The 24,380-nt window shown below is 17.3% G+C and overlaps 10 protein-coding genes across 10 annotated transcripts; 5 read left to right on the forward strand and 5 right to left on the reverse strand.

Moving 5' to 3' along the window:
- Positions 1-364: 364 nt before the first annotated feature.
- On the forward strand, positions 365-1,209 carry PGAL8A_00150300 (hypothetical protein; the record flags this gene model as incomplete). The annotated part of the gene is made up of 3 exons (XM_028675046.1): positions 365-671; positions 811-918; positions 1,073-1,209. 3 exons carry the CDS (start codon positions 365-367, stop codon positions 1,207-1,209), a joined length of 552 nt encoding a protein of 183 aa, XP_028526616.1.
- A 435-nt stretch (positions 1,210-1,644) lies between these two features.
- Positions 1,645-3,693, reverse strand: PGAL8A_00150400 (conserved Plasmodium protein, unknown function; the record flags this gene model as incomplete). Its single annotated transcript, XM_028675047.1, has 1 exon — positions 1,645-3,693. One exon carries the CDS (start codon positions 3,691-3,693, stop codon positions 1,645-1,647), a length of 2,049 nt encoding a protein of 682 aa, XP_028526617.1.
- Positions 3,694-4,489: 796 nt separating this feature from the next.
- Positions 4,490-5,338, forward strand: PGAL8A_00150500 (conserved Plasmodium protein, unknown function; the record flags this gene model as incomplete). The annotated part of the gene is made up of 3 exons (XM_028675048.1): positions 4,490-4,703; positions 4,813-4,966; positions 5,077-5,338. 3 exons carry the CDS (start codon positions 4,490-4,492, stop codon positions 5,336-5,338), a joined length of 630 nt encoding a protein of 209 aa, XP_028526618.1.
- Positions 5,339-5,957: 619 nt separating this feature from the next.
- On the reverse strand, positions 5,958-10,136 carry PGAL8A_00150600 (conserved Plasmodium protein, unknown function; the record flags this gene model as incomplete). Its single annotated transcript, XM_028675049.1, has 1 exon — positions 5,958-10,136. The coding sequence occupies one exon, from the start codon at positions 10,134-10,136 to the stop codon at positions 5,958-5,960; it is 4,179 nt and encodes a 1,392-aa protein (XP_028526619.1).
- Positions 10,137-11,893: 1,757 nt separating this feature from the next.
- PGAL8A_00150700 (radical SAM protein, putative) lies at positions 11,894-14,059 on the reverse strand (the record flags this gene model as incomplete). The annotated part of the gene is made up of 1 exon (XM_028675050.1): positions 11,894-14,059. One exon carries the CDS (start codon positions 14,057-14,059, stop codon positions 11,894-11,896), a length of 2,166 nt encoding a protein of 721 aa, XP_028526620.1.
- A 1,328-nt stretch (positions 14,060-15,387) lies between these two features.
- PGAL8A_00150800 (conserved Plasmodium protein, unknown function) lies at positions 15,388-18,149 on the forward strand (the record flags this gene model as incomplete). The annotated part of the gene is made up of 4 exons (XM_028675051.1): positions 15,388-15,483; positions 15,637-15,685; positions 15,760-17,680; positions 18,008-18,149. 4 exons carry the CDS (start codon positions 15,388-15,390, stop codon positions 18,147-18,149), a joined length of 2,208 nt encoding a protein of 735 aa, XP_028526621.1.
- A 408-nt stretch (positions 18,150-18,557) lies between these two features.
- On the forward strand, positions 18,558-18,932 carry PGAL8A_00150900 (conserved Plasmodium protein, unknown function; the record flags this gene model as incomplete). Its single annotated transcript, XM_028675052.1, has 1 exon — positions 18,558-18,932. One exon carries the CDS (start codon positions 18,558-18,560, stop codon positions 18,930-18,932), a length of 375 nt encoding a protein of 124 aa, XP_028526622.1.
- Positions 18,933-19,343: 411 nt separating this feature from the next.
- Positions 19,344-20,636, reverse strand: PGAL8A_00151000 (RNA methyltransferase, putative; the record flags this gene model as incomplete). Its single annotated transcript, XM_028675053.1, has 1 exon — positions 19,344-20,636. The coding sequence occupies one exon, from the start codon at positions 20,634-20,636 to the stop codon at positions 19,344-19,346; it is 1,293 nt and encodes a 430-aa protein (XP_028526623.1).
- Positions 20,637-21,314: 678 nt separating this feature from the next.
- Positions 21,315-21,890, forward strand: PGAL8A_00151100 (conserved Plasmodium protein, unknown function; the record flags this gene model as incomplete). The annotated part of the gene is made up of 4 exons (XM_028675054.1): position 21,315; positions 21,385-21,502; positions 21,615-21,738; positions 21,846-21,890. Coding segments are annotated over 4 exons (288 nt in total).
- Positions 21,891-22,631: 741 nt separating this feature from the next.
- PGAL8A_00151200 (conserved Plasmodium membrane protein, unknown function) lies at positions 22,632-24,225 on the reverse strand (the record flags this gene model as incomplete). Its single annotated transcript, XM_028675055.1, has 2 exons — positions 22,632-23,825; positions 24,079-24,225. 2 exons carry the CDS (start codon positions 24,223-24,225, stop codon positions 22,632-22,634), a joined length of 1,341 nt encoding a protein of 446 aa, XP_028526625.1.
- Positions 24,226-24,380: the final 155 nt, after the last annotated feature.

The raw sequence follows: 24,380 nt of genomic DNA on the forward strand, positions 1-24,380 counted from the left end.
ATGTGTCCGTGCATTTATTTTTGATTTTTATTTTAATTATAATAAATATGTAAATTACAAAGTATTAAATAAAACTATTTTTTATTCAAATTTTTTATATTTTAATAACAAAAAAAAAAAAAAAAAAAAAAAAAAAAAAAAAAAAAAAAAAAGAAAGAAAAAAATAAATAATAAATGTATATTTGAACATTAAAACTATAAAATTTTTATTAAGTATATTATTTAAAATTATATTTTTATATTATATTCTTGAGAAGATATTTTTTTTTTAAAATTATTTTAAAAAAAATATTTCTTTTTTCTGCTTTTTAATTCTTTATCCTTCTATATTCATTTTTTCATTCATATATTTAAAAAAAAAAAGATGCAAGATAAAATAAATTCAAAAGAAGATATTTCTTCCAGTTCTTCCTGTGAAGAGAATGATGAAAATAAAAATATATTAAATCCACCCAATAGAACAAAAATGAGTAAGGGAGAAAGAAGAGCAAGGAAAATGCTTGTAAAACTTGGCTTAAAAGCAGTACCAAATGTTCATAAAGTAATCATAAAAAAATCTCAAAAAATGGTTTTTGGTGTTTCTAATGTTGAAGTTTATAAAATTGAAGGAACTGACTCTTATGTAATATTTGGAGATGCAAAAACTGATGATTTAACAAATTCAATTAATAGTAATTTTTTATATTAAATGATTTTTTTTTTTTTTTTTTTTTTTTTTTTAATAATATTCATTCATTAATTTTCATTTTAATATTTATCTTGGTATATGTATTAATAAAAAATCTTATATTTTTTTCATATTTTTTTTAGACTTTATGCCAGATAATTTATCAAAAGATCCAGAGGTTCCTATTGAAACAGAAACAAATTTTGAATCAGCCGAAAAAACAGAAGAAAAAGTCCAAGACTTAGATGAAGGTATATATATATATATATATATATATATATATATATATGTTCATTTATTGTTATTTAATTTTTTTTTTTTTTTTTTTTTTTTTTTTTCCAAAAATAAAAATATTTAAAATAACATTTTATTAAATACCTACATACCTTTTTTTTTATTTTATAGAAAAAGTAGATGATGTTTCAATGGATGATGTGGAGTTAATTATGTCACAAACAAAATGTAGCAGAGATATGGCAATTAAAGCTTTGAGAAAAAATAATAATGATTTAGTTCAATCAATAATGGAATTGAGTGGTTAAAGAAATAATTTTAACATGATCGTTTTTTTACATTTCTATTTTAATTTTTTTTTTTAAATATAAAAATTTTTACTTAATAGACTTGTTACTTTTTTTAAAAAAAAAAAAAAAAGAAAAAATGTGAAATAATATGAAATTTAAGTGAAAATGACTATTTATCTTTATAATTAAAAGAACCATTTTAAACATTTTTAAAAATAAAATTTTAAATTATCAATAAAAATGAAATATTTTTTTTATTTTTATTATTTTTTTTTTTTTTATGTTTCATCTTTTAAAAAAGTTCACAATAAAAAAGGGGTAGAAAAAAAAAAAAAAAAAGTAGAACAAATATAATACACATGTAATTCAAAAAATAATGTCCTCAAGTAATATAATATATTAAATAAAAATATATTTTTATTTTCCTTTTTTTTTTTTTTTTTTTTTTTTTGTTTATTTTTTCCAAAATGATCTAAATAAACCTCTAAATCCTGATGGTTTTTGATTTACTTGATTTATTAATGGTGAATCACGGCACATATCTATCATATCAATCTGTAGTGGGCTTAAAGAAATTTCCTTCATTTTAGGCTGAAATAAAGAATTATCTACATAAAATAAGTTTTTGTTTATTATTGATTTGTTTTTTACTTGTAAAGCATAAATAGATAAATGTCTGAAATAATATTTTTCATTCATTAAAGAAACGAGATCTTGTAGTCTATTAAATAATATCGCTACACGCAATAATGATTTATTAGGTATTTCTATATTATTAATTTTTATATATATATAATTTCTTGTTTTTATTAAATCAAATAAAACATGAGCTTCAGCATTTTTATTTGTTAATGCATAATAAAATGCTAAACATAAAGACTTAACATTTTTTATTATTTGTAAAATATTAATAAAAATATCATTATTTTCTATGTTTTTCAATTCATCAGTATTTTGTTTAAGTATATCTGCATATCTTATTCCTTCATGTAATAACGGCATGGAGTCTATAATTTCACCAAATGTTTTTTTATTGCGAAAAGTAAAGTTCTTTGAATCATCATGGTTATAAATATGAAATAAATTTTTCATTAATACTAATAGCGTTCTTTCTATATCTATATAAAGTTTTTCAGAGAGAAAATAATTTTCTAAAGTATTCCATATTTTATCCATTAGCTTATCTTTATTTGATAATTTATTATTTTCATTAGTTGATTTAATTAATTCATCATGAACTATCGATAAGCAATCAAAATACTTAGAGAATATATTTCCATAATTATTTATAATGAAGTTTATATCATAATCATTTAAGAAATTAAAAATAGATTTTGCATTTTTAGAAATATCTTTTAAATTATGATCTACATTTAAAGCTGTAATAATTTCATCTTCTATAACAGTTTTTATATCATCAATAATGCTTTTTATTTTTATTATATTATTATTATGCTCTTGTAATTGAAATTGAATATTTTTTACATTAATTATTGTTATATTATCTAATAGTTGTATATCTAATTTTTTATAAATTGTACCATTATTATGTTCTGATATAGTATTAATATCATCCGTAAAATCATCTTCCTCCAATTTATCATTTGAATTACCTATGTTAGCCTTTTTAATATTATAAACACAAATACGTTCATATGAATTTATAACCGATAAAAAATAGTCATACATTTCATCGATTCTTTTTTCATCATCTACCACTGTATCACTCTTTTTTACTAATGACTTTTCTATATTATTATTTTCATTACTTATATATTTTTCATCTTCATCCTTCGTAGTATTTTCATTTTTTTGGTTATCTAAAATAGAATTGATAGTAATCCTTTTTAAAAGTTTTATAAGTTTAGTAAATTCATCTATTTTCGCCAAGCACTTTTCATATTTTTTTCTTTCTAGAAGATATGATGCTTCAATATACGTGTTATAGCACTTTACTTGTAATTCTGTATTTTTATCAATATAATTATTTATAATGTTACTTAGAAAATTCATTTTCTCTAATGATCTTTTTAAACGCCTTAAGTAGGAAAATTTAGATCTATAAGGAATTTTCAAATTATTCATGTCAGTTTTAATTTGAATATATCTACATCTACATAATTCTACATCTAAAATTAATAATTCTAAATATTTTTCATCCACTGCTTCTGTATGATAAATTTTAGTAACATACTTACCTATCTTTTTAACCTTATATAAAACTTTATTTTTTAATTTTCCTCTTCTTTTTTTCACATATAATAAAAATCTAGATATTTCTTCTTCATATAAGCCATATTTTTTATATATTTTATTTAAATATGAAAATACATCAAAGCTTATTTTTTCATTCATTTCTTCATTTTTTACAATTTCAAGGTTTTTTTCTTCAGCTTTTATATATTCTAACTTTCCTTCATTATTTTTTTCTTCATCATTTATTATTATTTCATTTGTTATATCTTCATGTTCTCTTTTTATATCATTTTTAAAGTCTTCCATATTTTAGTAATAAAAAAAATAAAAAATAAAAAATAAAATTTATAATTTTTGTATAATATAAATATACTTAATATTTTATTATATTTTTTTTTTTATATATAACAAAAAGTACAAAAAAAAAAAAAAAAAAATATATATATATATATATATATAAACTTAAAAACATAAATCAAAAAGTTAAGGGAAGGATTTTTTTATTATTAAGCTTATCAATCTTTTGATAATACTTATTTTTTTTTATATATATTTCTTTTTCTTTTTATTTTTCATTTATTTCATTAATTAAAAAAAAAATAAAAAATACACATTAACGTGAATATAAATTTATATAAATAGTGAATTACCGCAATAAGAATTTTTTCTTATTATTAATATTCAAAATTTTTAATTATATATATAGCTTTATTAAAAAAAAAAAATTTTTTAGTGCATTTAATAAAAAATTAAAAACTCATTAATAGAAGCAAAAATTTATAATTAGGTATATAACGTGAAAAAAATAAATAAAATAGCAATAGATATAATTTAATAAATTAAAATAAAATGAAAGAGGAATAAGAAAAATAATGGTGTTAAAAACTTTTATAAGACTAAAATCTGTAATTTTTTTGATGGTATTTTTATAATAAATCATACGTATTTTGTCTAAATATTATTATAGAAAATTTTTTATTTTTATACTTAATAATATATTTATTTAAATAGTCCTTTTTACAGTGAAATATATGTATTTTTTTTTTTTTTTTTTAAATTAATTTTTATCCAAATATTTCACATGTTAATAAGAACATGAACAATGTTTTTGTTTTTTTATCTAAATATTAGCCATTTATTTATAGCTTCTTTATGCTATCAAATGATTTATATAGATTCTTTTGAGGATAATTATGATAATGAATTAGAAAATATTTCATGTTCATGGAGATATTTTTGTGATGAAAATTTTAATTTCTGTGAATATGGTTGTAGTTCAAAAAAAAAATTAAAAAAAGGATATAACTTACTAAATAGTAAAATAAAAAAAAAATAAAGAAATGCAATAAATAAATTAGAAAAAATATATATATAAAAATAACAAATTTAAGAAACACAATAGAGACAATTTTTTATATTTTATAGCAAGCTCATTGCATGATAAATGTTTTGTGAATTTAGAATGTGACAATTATGATATATTTTTTGATTCAGAAAATCTTATATATTTTATTTATTTTTCTAAAATTTTTTTTCTTATTAATCCGGATTTCACATTATATGTAAATTTAATGAAAAGGTGAAAAAAAAACAAAGTAAAAATATTGTTTTTTTTTTTTTTTAAGTTAAAAAAATGTATTTCTTAAAATAAATATACTTGCTATAATTATAAACATATTTCTTTCGTAGAAGCAACATAAAAGGAAATATAGGAAGAGTAACATTAAATGAAAATAACTTGAATGAAAAAAATAGACAAGATAAAAATAAAAAAATCCTTAATATTTTTCAAAAAATAAATTTTTATAGAAATTTAGTAACAAAAAAGTTTAAAAAAAAATTGATAAAGTTATTAATTTTTTTTATTTTAATTCACATGATTTTCTTTTATCTTTATATTTACACTTATTTAAATCTAAAAAAATATGATAAAAAGAAGCAAAATAATTAGGCTATAATGTGTATAGTAAAAATAAAAGATAGAAATTTTCATATTATATTCATCATTTTTATTTTTTTATATTTAATTTTATACATCAAAATAAGAAAAAACGGATAAAATAAAAAGAAAATAAAAATATTTTAAAATAAGTAAATATATAATAACAAAGTGTTATAATTAAACACAAAAAGTATAATAAATATAATAAAAGAGAAAGAAAAATTTTAATTAAGCACATTTTCTATAAATTAAAATTATATAATTATTACATAATTATTTATATTTTTATCCATAATGATAAAAAATTTGTTTTATTTCTATCAGCACTGTATGAAATATTATTATATTTTATTATTTAATTAAGAATATAATTTACAATATATTTTATTATATATATATATATATATATATATATATATATATATATATATATATATTTAGTAGTTAAGGTTTAGTTTATATTTTATTTTTTTTATTTTTTTTTATTTTTTTCATTTTATAACATATCATTTAATTAAGTTAAAAAGAATCCTATATTTGATATACATAATCAACATAACAATTGAATTTCTTTTTATAAACAAAAATAATATCATATTTTAATTTTTTATTTAAAATAATGATTTTGTTAAAAACAATTTGCGTTCCTTTGAATTAATTTGCATTTTTTTTTAATACCATTAATGTTATCATTATGTATTTTTAAATTTTCAAAATTTAGTATTTTAACTTTCTTTTCATCATTTTCATTATGATATGTATTTTTTTCTACATACATATTACTATTTATTATACTATTATTAATCATATCAATAGAATTATTTTCATCTTCATTAGTAAAACTATCTAGAATTATACCATTTTCACTGAAGTTCATAACATTGCTTTGAATACTTTCATATTCATCTATTTTATTTTCATTTACAAATTTTTTATTATCATTTCCATTAAAATAATCATATGATTCTAATAATAATTTTTCTGAAGTAAAATCTAAATTATTATTTATCTTCTGTCTAATGCATTCCTTACTAGAAATATCATTTTTATACATATATTGTTCTTTTTTTTGTTCATATAAAACATCTAATATATCATTAGAATAATTTTTTTGCTCTAATTTATTTTTTTCTTCATTCTTACTTGTGTTAAATTGATCTAAATAAGTATTTTGATTTTTAATTTTACATATATCCATATTTAATGTATTATTTTTTTTTTCATTACTTCTATTGTTAATATAATTTAAATCTTTTTTATCATTCTTATTTTGTTGTATGTTTATAACTGTGTTATTTTTTTCTTCTTTCATATTATTACTATTATTACCACATAAATGATAATTATTATATTCTTTAAAATCAACAAATTCATTACTTTCATGATTATTATATGTTTTACTATTTATATTTTGCATATTCCTAATTTTGTTATTTTTGTTATTATTTGTTATTTTAAATTGTAAAGCAGAATTGTTATATTCTTCTATTTTACCCTTCTCATTAAATAAGTTATTGTTTTTAAGCTCCATTTCATTTATAAAATATTTTTTATCAACATTATTACGATAATTAAATTCGTTGTTATTTATATAATCTATTTTTTCATTGCTTATTTTAGTTTCACGTTTTAATAAAATGTTTTTATTGTTACTAGTTAAAAAATTGTCTGAAATGTATATATTTTCTGGTAATTTTTTATAGTTATTTTGATATATATTGTTGTAACTATTTTTTTCTAAAATTTTTTGTCTTAAATTATTTTTTATTCTTTCTTTTTCTGTTATTTTGGTTTCTTTTATTCCATCCTTACACTTATATTCATTTTCTTTATTGTATATTCCTTCTCCAATTAATTTATTATATTTGTATAAAATATTAATATAATAATCTTGAAAATGCTTTTTATTATAATCAGTTGTATAGAAAATATGTTTTTTTTCATCGTAACACTTTATTATATTTTTTATATCTTCATAATTTTTAATTATATTATACAAAAATAACGATTGTTTTCTTGCATAATTATATATAAATATATCGTTATTATTTAATTCATCTAATGAGATATCTTTCTCCTCATTTTCATTTACATTTTGTTCATTCTTAAACTCAAAAATAAATGGTTTAACATAATTAAAGGAATAGTTGGTTGTTTTACTTTTTTCATCATGTGATGTGTATAAAAAGGTAAAATATTTTCTTTCATTATTTTCATCATCTATCTGAACTGCTTTAATGTGATTATAAAACAGTGAATGGGTCTTGATGCTTATATTCATAAATGAGCATAAATTTGTACATATAAGTTCCAATATGGCTAGAAAATGTAACATAAATTTTAATTTTATGCATTGATTTTTCTCCATGAAATCAAAATAATCAACATCTTCAAGTGACGGAAAAATATAAAATGGAAATAAATCTATACAACTTTTTACGCTTATAAAATCATTAGACATTAAATTAAAGAAATTACTAGCATTTTCAATGTTACTTTGATTTTTGTCAATTTTATTATTTATATTATTATTACAAACTAAAACATTTTCTTTGTTAAAATAAAAATGGAGATAATTATTATTTATAATATAATACCCCTTTTCGGGAAGTTTATTTATTTTTATTTTATTAATTAAATTGTTTTCATTTATTATATTTCCTATTTCTCTATCTACTTCATCATTGTATAAACTAACATAAACTGGTTTAAATATATGATCACTTTCTTTTGTATCCAAAAGATTGTTTTTATTTAAATTATTGAAGTTATTTTCACTTAGATTAGGATAAAAATGAATTCCATTAACACATTTTTTAATAGAAATATACAAATGTTTCTCTTTCATTGAATCCATATTTTTTGATTGTATTAAATATATTGTATCTGGTAATAATTTTTCTTTTTCAAATATTTTTTTATATTTTGAAGTTATTAGAATTAATTGTTTATTTATTATTTCTTCCTTTATATTATTCAATGGTATAAATAAATAATAATACTTTATTGTAGAAGATATTTCTTCTTTTAATTGATGTTTTATCATATTTTCATCGTATTCTTCAGATAAGTTATTTTTGCTTTTATCATTTTTTTCCCTCTCTATTTCATCTATTTGCTCATGATCTTCATTTAATGTTTTTATCTGTATTGTTAATAAATCATTAGAATATTTGTAAGGCAATATTACGTTTTCAATTCTCATTCCAGGTATTTTCAATTGTATATCTGTGATATTTATATTAATTTCAATTACTTTTTCAATATTTTTAATTTTATTTATAGTTAATATTATATTAGATCTATATTTATATTTTTGCGTAAGAGAAGATATATTAAAAACATTTTTATCAATAGTTTGAACGTCAATAATTTTGCTTTTCTTTTTTTGTTGTATATAGTCAATATTATTAGTGACACTTTTTTTGTTTAAATCATATCCATTTTTAATGTCATATTTATTTTTAGTAGAACATTTATTTTTAACATCTTCATTATTATATAAATAGTGTGATATTATGTCTGAATATTCAAATTTATTTATGTCTGATTCATATATATTATGATAATTAATATTTTTGTTCATTTCCTTTGATAACTGTTTTTTGTAATTTATATCTTTTTCATTAATTAATTCATCGTTATTGATTTTATGAATTGTATTATTTTTTTTGACTTCAAATGTTTTATTATTATATATTGAATTCATTTCATAAATATTATTATCATTGTTTGAATTTTTTTCACTTTTACCAATGAATTTTTCTTTCATATTATTTTTGACACTAAAGTTTTTATTATTTTTTCTTTCATCATAGATATATGTCTTATTAATTTGGTTACTTTCTTGAATGATGTCACTCTTTACATTTTTTTTTGTTATTGTACTTGTGTCGCTTATTGATTTTCTGCTTTTAATTTTATTTGCTTGATTATTTAATATTAATTCACAGTTTTTACTTATATTTTTTCTTGTTGTTTTATGAACCATTTTATTAGTATCATATATTTTATCATATAATGATTCATTATCATCATTATCTTTTTCTAAATATACATCTATAAAATCATTTAAGGTTCCTTTAAAAGAATTATAAATATTCTTTAAAACGGTTGATTTATTATTTTTTATTTTATCTTCTATATTTTTCACCAAATTGAAATTTTTGTTTGCATTTTTTGTTACATTTTCTTCATTTTTGTTTTCATAAATAAATTTTTTTTTTTTATCGCTTGAATATTCAATATTAATATCACTGTACCTATCATTAATTAAATCATTTATATTGTGGCATAAAAATAACTTATCTACCTTCAATGAACTATAAGCATCTTTCGTTTTATTTACAAATTTAGATATTTTATTTATAAGACTTACTTCTGTAAAATTCTCATTTTCCTTTGATACAATATTTTCTTGATATCCTTCATTTTCTTCAATATCTTCCTTTTTTGAATCTCCTTCAACTTTTTCAGTTTTTAAACGTTCTTCATTTTCTTTATCATTTATTTCTTCTAAATGATTATATTGTTCCTTATTATCAAGTTGTTGTAATATATGATTTTCATCACTTTTTTCTATTAAACTTTGATTGTAATGGAATTTTTGTTCGTCTTTTTTATTTGAATAATTTTGAAATGAACAATTGTCTAAACAATTTGCATCTATTTTATTTTTCATTACTTCAAGAATTATATCATTTTTTATATTTAAATTTTTTACATATGTATTATTTTTTATCTTTAAATCTTTTTCTAGGTATGAACTCTTTACACTTTCAAAATCAATTTTATCAGATCCTTTCATTTTTTATTTTATTTATTATTTTTTTTTTTTTATTAAATTATATATTAAGTAGAATAATGTAAAACAAATTATTAAACCTTGTTAAATAGTGAATTATTAGAAAAAGTATAAATATTTAATGAAAAAATAAAAACATTTATTCTAATAAATAATTCATGAAAAAAAGTAATGAATGGGAATAAAAATTAATACATATACATTTATTATATAAATATTTATTTTTTAAACTAAAAAAAATTTATTCTAATATAAATACAAAAAATAATATATATGAAATTATTTGATTTAGATTAATAATTTAATGATAATGAATGTATAACAAAAAATTGTAGAGAAATGGAAAATAAACAAAATACAGATGATTATAAAGTATATATAAATTAATTACTATTAAAATTTCATTTTTAATTAAAAATTAAAAAAAAAAAAAAAAAAAAATACAACTTTAGGTTTATAATAAACAATATTTAATTTTTTAATAAATTGTTAAATAAATGTGTATTTAAGTTCCTTACACTTGACATATATTTTTTTGTGTTGTATTTTTTTATTATTATTTTTTTTTAATTTTTCTTCATTTACATATCTAAATTTGAACACTATGTAAGTAGTGTGTAATATTTCTATTATTTTAAAAAAGGAAAAGAGGAAATTAAAAGGGAATACTTAATATATTTTACAATAATTAAAAAAAAATATATCTTTTTTTTTTTTTTTTTTTTTTTGAATGTATAAAAAAATTTAAATAATATGAAAAAAATATTTTATTATGAATAATTTGCATTAATATTCTTTGAGTACTTTATAATTTTCCTCAACATTTTAACTTCAAAAAATGTGCACCAAATTACAGAAAAAAGAAAATTTAGGATACAAATTGTAAGCCATTTATGATGAATGCAATCAACTTTTAATATATATTAAATAATTATATGTATTTATATATTGATTTATATATTTTAATTCTTTTATTGTTTTCTATTATTCATGTTTTACAATACATACACATTTGACAAGATAGAAAAAAAAAAAAAAAAGTATATATATATTTTTTTTCACATATAGATTTATATAAATTTGAAAAAAAAATTAAAAGATTAAAGCTATAAAAGTTTTTTATTTTATTTTTCATTTGCTCAATTTTTAAAAATACAATAATAAAAAGTTCAAATATTTGTCTTTTTTAAATATACAATTTTTATACACTAAATAAAATAGTTTTATTTAACAAATAGAAACTTAAAAGAAATTCCAATAAAAAAATATAAAATCATTTATTAAAACAAAAAAAAATACAAATTAAAATTGCATGATATAGAATGAAATAAATATATTAATAGTTAGAACAAAGAGTAATTATTATTCATGAAAGAAAAAAAAATTAACACCATATATTTGAAAGCAAGAAATGCTTAAGAAAAAAAAAATAAGAGAATACATAAAGTATTATAATATTTACAATATTTTTATAAGGACAAAAGTAAAATTAAAAAAAAATTAAAGGTAATGTTGTATAATCATAAAAGAATAATATATGAAAGAATTTTTTCAATAAAAAAAAAAAAAAAAAAAAAAAAAAAATGNTTATATTTAAAAACAATGTTAAAAAAAAGAAAAATAATAATATAGAATATATATTTAAAAAATGAATATAAAAAAAAAAAAAAAAAAAAAAAAGAGTAACATGTATATATATATATATTTTAAAAAAAAAAAAAGGATTTGGAATAATAATAAAAATAGATATATATATATTTTTAAGATTGCAATTCAGCAACAACATGCCATTTATGAGTTGAAGTTATTTTGCATAAAGAAAAATGACCTAACAAATGAATATTTTCATTGCGTTTATTTGGTAAAAGTACTTTAACATATTGTTTTGTATGACCTATTATATGTTCACTTTTAGTAGACAATTCAGTGAATAATACTTTTTGAATTGTTCCTTTTAAATAGTTATAATTACTATTATATGATAGAAAAGCATCGGTGACTTCTCTAGATCTCTTTTTAACAATTTTGGTATTAATTTTTTTCATATTAAATGCTACAGTGCCACTTCTAGGGTAAAATTGAGAAATATTTAAAATAGGAAATTTATATTTTTTAATTAAATTAACTGTTTCATTATGATCTTTTTCAGTTTCATATGGAAATCCACATATAATGTCAGTGGATATAGTTATATTTGGAACATATTTTCTTAAATTATCTACTAAAAATATAAAATCTTCAATATTATATTCTCTGTTCATATTTTTTAAGACATTATTACTACCACTTTGAACTGGTATGTGAATAAATTCATACATATTTTTATGTTTCAATAAATTACATATATCTTTAATGTGTTTTAAAATATATGGAGGATTAGTCATTCCTAGTCTTATCATAACATCTCCATTTTGAACACTATCTAATAACCGTTTTAATAGTTTTACAATATCTGTGTTTAAATCGATACCATATGCACCGGTGTCTTCTGATGTTAACCAAATTTCTTTTATATTTTCTTCATTAGAAACATATTTTACTCTATCAATAATGTCGTTTATTTCATAACTCATTAAGTCACCTCTCGCGAATTTTGTTTTACAATATGTGCAATTTCCTAAACATCCATTATTAATATTTATAATTTCAATAAATTTATTTTTTCTTATCTTCGGAAGATTTAGAGAAGTCATTTTTTTACTAGTTCTTAAATATTTTACATTATATCCATTTATAACATTTTCCACAACATCTACTATTTTATCAATATTATTTACTCCAACTAAAGAAATATTTTCAAAAATCTTCATATCTTTTTCTGCTTGTGGAACGCATCCACAAACAATAATTTTGATATTTTTTTTATTACTTTTTATTATTTTCTTTTTTTTCTTGATACCTATTAATTCATCACTTTTTTCATTATTTGTGTTTTTTCCCAATATATCCGATTTATCATTTATTTCATTGTAATTTTTTATATTACAAGCACAATCTTTCTTATTATCAGAACATGCATAAGAATTATTAGTAGAATAATTTGTCCCTTTGTTTTCACAATCATTATCTTCAAATTCAGAAAATCCAGATGATGAAGTAGACAAATATTCTAAATTCTTTGAATTTTTCGTTTTATTATTAATAGAATTGTTTAACTTTTTTACATAATTAATTATTGTTTTCATACTTTCTTCACTTGGGTTTTTTACAGTACAACTATTAATAATACAAATATCACAATCTTCAATATTTTTAACGAATTTAAATCCATAATTACTTAATAAACCCATCATAAATTCAGAATCTGAACTATTATGTGCGCAACCAAATGACTTAAAATATATTTTATAATTTTCTGGTATTATTATATTATTTTCTTTATAATTATAATTATCCTTTATTTCTTTTTTTCCATTTATTTCTTCCTCTTCTTCTTCTTTTGAAATTTCTTTTGCGTTATTTTTTTTATTATTTCTTTTTTTTATTTGAACAACTGTGTAATTTGTTCTATCATTAATATTATTTATATCTTCTACATCTGTCATTATATTTTCATCATCTGATGAATGTTTCATTTTCTTTGTATTTACATCATTTTCTTCTGTGTCTTGAAGTTTTTCATTTTCATTTAAATTATTTATTTCAATAAAATCTGATTCCTCTTCTTTAGTTATTACTGATACATTTTCATTCAAGATATTTGCTTCTGTAGAATTTGATTTATTTTCTTCATTTATGGTGGATATATTTTCATTTAAATTATCTTCTTTTATATTATCAATATTATTTTTCTTATCTTCTTTTTTTCTTTTAAAAAGTAAAAAATGTAATAGATGCTTCAGTTCATTTTTTTTATATCTATAAATATAATATGTTCCACTAGCAGCCAAACAAAAAAAACTGAGAATTTTAATTTTATTATACATTTTATTAGTAGCTTTAAATTAATTATATATATAAAAGAAAAAAAAAATAAAAGCCAAATTGAAAAAAATGTTATTTTAAAAGTTGATTAATTTATATTAGTCTTATAACAATAATAGAACATTTAGGCAATCAATATTTTAAAATAATGAACCTTTTTATTTATTTGTATGACTTTCATTTGTATTAATTTTATTTTATTTTTTTTTTTTTATTCTATTTTAATTTTTTTATATTTTTATTTTTCTTATATATTTTCTTTTTATAATATTTCATAGATATTAAAAGAATTATAATACTTCATAAAATAAAATTAAATCTTTATGTTACCTCTTTTAAAAAATTTTTCTAAATATTAATAAACCCTAATTCTCATTATTTAAAATAAAATTTTTTTTTAATATATCATAATTTCTTTTAAAAATTTTATATTTTTCTTCTTTTTTTTCTTCTGGTTATTTTGATTTACGATTTAATTTTGCCATTTAAATGTAGATAAAAAATAATAGTTTTTACTTTATTAAATTCTACTTAATTTTAAGTCAAAACAAAAAAAAAAAAAAAAAAAAATATATGTTAAAATAAATAGAAACAAATTTTTTTATGAAATATAAATAGTTTTTCAACGTATTTTCTCATAATATTTAATCTATAAAAGAAATTTCGTCATTTTAAAAATTTTATTTTTAAATATTGCAAACTTAAGTAAAAAAAAAAAAAAAAAAAAATGAAAATATTTTATTCTACATTTTTATTAAAAACAAATTTAAGTAGCAAAATTTTAATATATTTTAAAACTAATTTAAAAGTTTTAAAAATGTATATAAAAATACAAAAAAAAAATACAAACTTCTGTTTCCTTTTGTATTTAGAACAAAATTCATTAACAAAATTTAAAAAACTATAATGAAGAAACCTAATTAATTTAAGTATATCTTTAAAATATAATATTAAATCTTTTTTTTTAACGCACTAATTTTTTTTTTTTTGATAAATTATTTAAATATTTTTAGTATAATGAATTTATTTTGGGAACTTTTAAAAAAAAAAAGATTAATATACACATCTTAGTTTGAGCTAGAAAAATGTATTTATATAAATATTAAAAATAAAAAATTTCATTAAGAAATTTTTTTTTTATTATTATTAATATAAAAGTATAAATGATAATTTCATAAAATCTTTATTAAAATCGAATAACTTTTTTCTACTATAATTTTAATATAGATTAAAATAAATAGATATTTAAAAAAAAAAAAAATAAAGAATAAACATAAAAAAACTATACGTATAAATATTTAAAAAAAAAATTTTTTGAAAAAATTAAAAAATGGATGATATTCCAAATCATTATAGAAAATATTATGTGTCATATAAAAAAATAAAACGAACCATTATAAAGATGAGTAGAAAATATAAAAAAAAGGTATAAACATATATTGGTTTTATTTAACATTTATTTTGAAAAGAAGAAATGGTTTAAATTTTTTCTTTTTCTTCTTTTTTTTCTTTTTATTCTTTTACTTTGAGTTGTCTTACATGTTTTATTTTATTTTATTTATTTTTTTTTTTATTAAAGTTAGAAAAAGACTTAATACAAAATGCTGCTAAAAAGGTTGATAAGCAAGGTTAAATTATAAATATATGATTAAATTTAAGTATATTATACATTTTTTTTTTTTTTCATTCATGTTATTTTTAGGAATAAAAATGTTACCTCCATTTTTATTTAATGATATTATAAGTCAGGAAATAAGAAAGGTAAATAAATTTGCAGAAAATAAATATAATGATATAATTGATAATTTAATTAATATATACAAATTATTAAAATCATTAGAGTATAATAAAAGTGGGATTGAAAAGGATGATATTGAAAAGCAGTTAGATTTGATAGGGTGTGATATAATTCATTTTGATTTTTATATTCATAAAAATAGTAAAATAATAATGAAATTGGGTTTCTTTTTTGATAAAGTAATGAATATATCTATTAATCAATGGTTGTTATTAAGTTTAATAAAAGAAAAATTTTGTAACATTAATATAGACAACTTAATTGTTTATTTGTCCTTTTTATATACTTTACTTCGTTCATTAAATGAAAATGTAGAAAATATGAATAAAAGTAACAAATGGAAGCCACCTGATACATTCGAGAGAACCTCAACAAAATTTTTAATAAAGTATGATGATATTGTTTATACAAAAGTAAAAATTGTAAAACATTTGCCATATTTAATATTTGATTTTAGCAATGAAGATTTAGAAAATCATTTTAAATATTTTATAAAAAATGAAAAATATAAATCTTTTAATGTGAAGAAAAATATGAATGATAATGATAATAGTTTTAAACAATTTAATGAATCACAACAAATAACGTCTGTTTATTTTGATAATAAACAGGCTAGTTGTTATACTAAAAGAATTCTTAGATATGAAAATGCTCAGTTGATAAGATTTCGTTGGTATAACGATAATGAAGGAGATCCTAATAAAACTATTTTTATTGAAAGAAAAATTCACCATGAAGAATGGACAGGAGAAACTTCAACAAAAGAACGATTTGAATTAGATCAAAAATATGTATTAAAATTTATGAATGGAGAATTAAATATAAGAGATTTCTTTCTTAAAAAATTAAGTAAAAAGAAAAAAGAATTATTAAAAAATAACAATAATAATAACGAAAATAATTTTTCTCTTGAAGAAAGAATAAATAAAAGTATTCAACTAGGTAGTGAAATACAAAGAAAGATTTTAAAAAATAAATTAGAGCCAATAATAAGAACATCTTATTTAAGATCAGCTTTTCAATTAACTAATGATAATGCAGTAAGAATATCTATAGATACAAATATATCTATGTTAAATGAGTATGTTGAAAAAAGAGAACATTGGTGCAGATTAGCTGAAGAGGCTCTTGGAAAAAATGAAATTATTAGATTAAATTATGGTATTATAGAAGTAAAATTAAAAGTTGAAAATATGCCTGAATGGATAAATAATATATTAAATTCTAATAAATCAATTAATGCATATAAGTATTCGAAATATCAAACTGCAATGGCTTTATTACATTCTGAAAAAATTAAATATATACCTATTTGGATATATAAAAACATTCATGAACATTTTAAGTCATCAAATAATCTTAGTAGTTCTATGTTAAAAAATTCGTGTAATTATCAAGAGGGGAGAAAAGATCTACATTCAGTAAATATAAATGAATTATCCAATAATCAAAAATATAAAAATAATATAACATCGAATGATTACATGAATCAATTTAATTTATCAAGGTATAATACTTTACAGAAGTGGAACTTACTTGATAAAACTTTTTTTTGGCTAAATAATAAATATAGTCAAAAAGACAATAAAAGTAAAAATATCAATTTATTAAAAATTGACCCAAAAATCAACTTTGCTGCGGAAAGAACATTTCTTCATTATTCTCTTATGTCTGTTTACATTAACTTATTAGCTCTTTTTTTAGAAAAATATAAAAATAAAAATAGAAATTTAGACTTCATTATTATTTTACTATTTTTAGCTTCATTCATTTCTTTAATATCATCTTATGTAGCTTATTTAAAAAGAATTGATACTATCCAAAAGTAAGCTATATTGAAACATTAATTATTATAAATAAATAGTTATATGTATTTACTTATATATGAGTGTTGAACTATAATATATAATTTATTTGAAATTTATTCATTTATAAATTTCCTGAATAATTCATATTGTTATTTATATTTTAAATTACTATGATTTATTATAATACCATTAAAATGAAAATGTTTAATATTATTTTTATATGATTAATATTTCATCAAAAAATATTTCATAAATGTATTTTTTTATATAAAATATTATCATATTATATTTTTAAATATAAATTTATTTATACACAACTTCTTATTGTTTTTTTTTTTCTTTAGGAGAAAAACAAGAGAACCTTTGAAAGGGCGTCTAAGATTTGATAGTTTTTTCAGTCCATTAATATTCCTGTTACTTCTTTTTTTCTCTATTATTTTGTCATTTTATTTTAATTTTAAATTTAAAACAAAAAGAATACCATGAAAATATAATTATTTATTTTTTTTCTATTTGTTTTCTACATTAATTATTTTAAATAAATGTATTTATTTCAATTTTTTTTTTTTTTTTTTTTTTTTTTGTTAAAAAAAAAATTCAAAAGAAAATTTGGTAATGATCCAGTTACTTTTAAAAACATATAAATATTTTTTTTTGTTATTATTTTTTTTTCTTTAAAATAAATAAATAAAAAATGAGAAGATAAATATTTATTCTCAAGAAATAAAAAAATTATATTTAGAGGAAATATAATATAAAAAAAAAAAAAAAAAAAAAAAAAAAAATTAAAGTATAAAAGAAAAGCACAATAAAAACATTAATAATAAAAAAGAATAAATAAATAAATCAATAAAATATGATTAAAACAATTAAAAAAAAAAAATAGGAATAAATATGAGGAAATTATTTCATAATAGGTGTAACAGAAAGAGTAAAGAATTTTTTAAAGTCCTTAATTTTTCTACATTTGAGAAAAACGAAAACTTAGATTTAGAAAATTTTATTAACGATTTAAAAACAGATGAAAGTAAAAGTTGGGAGTATTACATTAAAGGAATAAATCCAGATTATGAACCTAGGAGAGAAATGTATAACTTTTTAAAAAGCAAAAATATAAATGTACATAGAATGACTGTTTATGAAATTGAATGTTTTACAAAATGGCTATTAATGAGGAAAATATATGGTAATAAATTTCCAAGGTTTCCATATGAAATAACATTTGAAGATAAAATTGAAGAATTAAAAGAAAAGTATCCTTTAGAATAAAGTAATTAACATACGTATATGTGGATAGAATACTTTATTTTTGAAGATTGCAAAATTAATAAAACGAAAAAATTAATACATTTTGAAGTTTTTTTTTTTTTTTTTCTTAAATGAGTATTATAGTTAAAAATATATATGTAACTTGTATAGTTTAATTTCAGTGAAAACATAATAAAATTATGAGAAATAAAAAAGAAATCCACTTAAAGATTATAGTATAATACATATTGAATATTTAAATCAATATTTTATGAAAAATTAATACAAAAAACATATAAACTTATGGAGGATATAAATGTATGTGTAAATTTATAACATAAACAAGATATTAAAAAAAATTAAAAAAAATATTAATTACTATAATGACAATATTATGGAATAAAAATAATATAAAAATTTTTAATTTTAATTCTATGTTGAATGCAAATCATTTAACAAATTTTTTTTTTTTTTTGTAATATATCTTTGTGTTCTATATATAAATACACCATCATCATCAACATTATTTTTCACATCATTATATGATAAGCAAAAACGATTTTTATATTTAATTTTCTTTAGTAGCAAACTTAAATATATATTTTCAAAATTATTTTCATCATTTTTATTAAAAGAGGATATATTTTTTAAAATTTCATCTATAATATTTGTTTTTTGCTTTAGTACATTATCTTCATTACTACTAAAAATATTTTCGAAATCTTTCATACTTTCATGTTCTTTTATAAAATTACTTATGTAAGTTTTCAATTGTTCAGAAGAAAAAGTTTCATTCACTAAAATGTCTTTTATTTCATGAATAATTTCTGTTTTATCTTGAAAGTTGTAATTATTTTCTATAATTTCTTCTTTATTTTTACTTTTCATTATATTCTTTTCTATATAACCATTTCTATCTTTTGAGTATCTTCTCATTTTTTTACCATTAGGCCTTAAATACGTATTTTCTGTTAACAAAAGTAGCTGCCCAATAATTATTAAAATGGCTGTTTCACACTTTAAAATTCTTTCGGTTAAATATAGAAAATTAAATCCTAATTTTTTAATCAAATAAATTTCAAGATCTGAGAAACCTCTTTCACATCCAAGCATTAAAAGAATTTTTCCTTCCTCTTTATTTAAAATAGAAAATTCATTTGAAGTAGTATTTGTTTTGATATCTGTATGTGCACACAATTTTATTGTATTATCATCAGCATATTTTTGAATATTCATAAAAAAAGAGTTAAAAGAGTAATGTATATAAGTTTCGGGAAATTGTGTGCACATAGCTTGCTCTAATCCTAATTGAAGTGCATATTTTATTTCTTCATTTCTAAAAATTTTACTTGACTCATATGATTTATTTGAATATTCTGAAAATACAATAATTATTTTTTTAACTCCAACAGAAGATAATTGTTGTAACATTTTATTTAATATTTTTGGTCTCGGTATGCATATAACGACGTCTATTGGAATGAATCTAGATTCTGGTTTTTCTAAATGAATAGGTGACAACAACTTTATAACATAATAATTTTTATTTTCTTCTATTATGATTCCTTCTCCCTTACCTTTATTAATTACTCCAACCTTAACATGTTGATTTAATTGTACTTTTAAGATACTTTTTAAATGATTTGTTTGCCTATCATCTGTTCTGAAAAAAAATTCATTATTGATTTCATAAATACATTTTGAACTAATTAATATTAAGTTCATTATTTTATTTATTTTTTAAAATATAATATATAATATATACATATATATATATATATAAATTATAGTGACAAATGTTTAGAATAATAATTCATAATACTTTAAAAAGATAAATTACTTCAAATTAATAATGTAAATAATGAAAAATAATAGAAGTAGAGATAAAAAAAAAATAAGTTAGTACCAACTATAAAATTTATAAAATGATATACAATAGAGTGACAAAAAAATAAAATAAATAAAAATAGCTTTAAAAGAACAAATAAATAAGATATATATATATATATAAACAATTTAATAAATAAAAATTCTTTAAATAGAATTATTTTTTCAAAAATACGAAATATTAGTTAAAGAAAAAAATTATAGTCTCTCTATATAAATATTCCAGAAAATAATTCCGTGCACAACATTATTTGAAATGCATTCATTTTAAAATTTTTTTTATATTTAAAAATTCAAAAAAAAAAAATATTAAAAAAAATATAAAAAAAATTTAATACAAAAAATAATTACACAAAGATAAATTTATATTATTTTATTTACATTTTATTTTATTCTTAAAAAGAAGCAAGCATTTTATAACTTCATTTTTTTTTTTTTTTTTCTATGTAAAAATAATTTTTTTAAAGTATAAAGTAAAATCATAATATTATATGCGTTTAATTTCAACTTTTAAAAAGTAATTATTGCTAAAATAATTAAAAAGTAAATAAAATTTTAATAAATATTCAAAATTTTTATTTTTCAGTGGTTTTTGGAAGTCCATTTAGTGACACTTACCCATCGTTTATTTGGAAATCACTAAAAAAGAGTAGAAAAGATAAAGATATGTTTAATCCTTTTTTTCAAGCTTTAAATAAAACCAAGTATAAATATATATATATATATATATATTAAAAAATTTGTTAAGTATTCATATGATAATAATAATAATTTTATACATATTTTTTTGTTTTTTTTTTTTTTTTTTTTCATAAGAATATATGATCACATATTAAAATATAATACTCGCTATTGGCTGTTTGTTGTTACTGGTGGATGTGTTACATCATATTTTTGGGGTGTTTGGTTTAATAACAAATGGAAACAAATAAATAAAGGAGTATGAATATAAATATATTTTTATATAATTAAGAATATATTGTTTAAATGAATTCTTATTTTTTTGATTTAATTACTTTTTTAATATTTTCTTTTTTTTTTTTTTAGAAATTATATATTGATTGCCCATATACATATCCGGAAGATGATTAAAAATATAAGTTTTTTAATTAGTACGTAATGTAATTTTAAAATTATCCTTATTTCAAGTAGTTTGTAATAATGGATTGAAAAAATACAACTTTTTAAAAATATTAAACATATTTCTTTTTCTTTTTTTTTTCATTGTATAATTTTTATTTTAATTTTTTAATTTTTTTTTTTTTTTTTTTTTTGTAAAATACTTCTTTAATATATCTTTTCATTTTGTATAAATTTAATGGCCAATAAAAAAAAAAATGAAATAATGAACAATAAAATTTAACATTATAGTAAAATTAATGTTACATATAAAAATATACTTTTATAAACATTATATTACAATTTTTTAAAAATATATAACCAGATTACAGACAATAATACTTAATATAGTATATATTATTATTTTGATATTTTTAAAGCACTTTAGACATATATATTTTATATAAGGATTTTTTAATAAATTATTGTGAATTTAAAAAAAATTTTGAAGTTTTTTTTGAAAGTTTACAGTTTTAAAATAGGATTTATATGCAACACCAAATTAATTTAAAAACTATTGTAATTTTTTTTTCATTATTAAAATAAAGTATTGAAACAAAACAAAAGGATAAAACAAAAATAAATTAAAATATAAAGTTTTTCTATAAAAATAAGTAAAACATAAAGTTATAGAAAAAAAAAGAAAGTGTATAAATTCATTCAAATTTTTTATTAATTTGTGACATACACATTTTTTTCAACAAACTTATTTATCTAAATTAACAAATATTCTAGTTCTTTGTAAGAAAAAAATAAATGTAGAGAAGATAAAAAAATATAAAAAAATATTTTTTGTTTTATAAATTTTGCTGCATGAGAAAGTAAAAGAATTGTTGATAAATCTACTAAGGAAAAAAGCAAATCAGTTATAACACTAATTTCTCCTATATAAAATTTTCTTTTTACTTTTAAATTATTTCTTAAAATGTTACTATTGTTATTCTCTTTTTTTTTTTCATAAACCTTTTTTAATATATTATATTCTTTTTTTAATGTATTAACTTCCATTAATTTTTCATCTATATTTTTATCTTCATTTTCATCATTTATATTTTTATCTTTATTTTCATCATTTATATTTTTATCTACATTTTCTTCATTTATATTTTTATCTTTATTTTCATCATTTATATTTTTATCTTCATTTTCATCATTTATATTTTTATCTACATTTTCTTCATTTATATTTTTATCTTTATTTTCATCATTTATATTTTTATCTTCATTTTCATCATTTTTATTTTTATCTACATTTTCATCATTTTTATTTTTATCTACATTTTCATCATTTTTATTTTTATCTTTATTTTCATCATTTATATTTTCGTTACTTATATTTTTATCGTATGTATCTTTATTTACTAATTTTATATCTCTTATGCTTTTTTCGTTAAATTTTTGGTTTGAGTTAGATAGCATTTGAGATACATGAAAATTAATACTTGATCTAATGGATGTGTATGTTAGTATGCTCAAATTTTTTAATATAGATGATAAGGAATATAAAAAATAGTAAAAGTAAAAATTCTTTGAAATGTTATATGTAGATAATATATCTAAATATATACTTATAATATAAAATATAGTAGACATATATCTGCATAATTTTATGTTTTTATCTATAAAATGACTTAATTTATATAACCAACATATTTTTAAAATTTTTATTAAAATTTCATTATTCATTAATAGTTGCGTTAATAATAAATTATTTGTATTCTTTCTATATAAATTTAATTTTGCATTTAAAGAAAATGCACTACTTAAAGAAACGCATATACGTGATAATGATCGAAAAAAAAAATAATTTTTAAAATTAGCATTTTCTAATGGTTCTATTATTCTTTTTAAAAAATGTGGATATAAAAAGCTCTTTAAAGATCGTATATTTTTTCTATGCACATGATTCTATTTAAAAAAATAAGAAAAAAAAGACGAAATTTTTTTTTTTAATTATAAAAATAAATATATTAATTAATAAAAATATTTTAATGTATCAAAAGTTCTATATTAAATATGTAAATAAATTAGGACAAAAAAAAAAAAAATATATATCAAGTATACATATAAAATGTAATAATAAAAAAAAATGAATATAAAAAATAAATAAATATGTATTCAAAATATATAAGTATAGTTAAAAAAAAATTAGATATATTACATTAATTAAGTTTTTTCCTTTTTTATCAAGAGTTACATAATTAATAGAAGTTAATTTTAATAATTTTATATTTGCTTTTATTAAAAAGGAAAAGGAAAAGGAAATATAACACAATGAAATAAATAAAAGGAAAAGTAATATTTTCATTTTATAAATTCAAGAAATGAAAAAGAAAAAAAACATTTGAAAAAATAATTTTTAAATACATCTTCACAATTTTATTATATAGTATCTAAAAAATAATAAATTGTTGAATAATAAAAAAAAAAAAAAAAAAAAAAAAAAAAAAAAAAAAAAAAAAA

Source organism: Plasmodium gallinaceum, assembly GCF_900005855.1.
Source record: "Plasmodium gallinaceum strain 8A genome assembly, contig: PGAL8A_v1_65, whole genome shotgun sequence".
Taxonomy (NCBI): Eukaryota; Apicomplexa; class Aconoidasida; order Haemosporida; family Plasmodiidae; genus Plasmodium; species Plasmodium gallinaceum.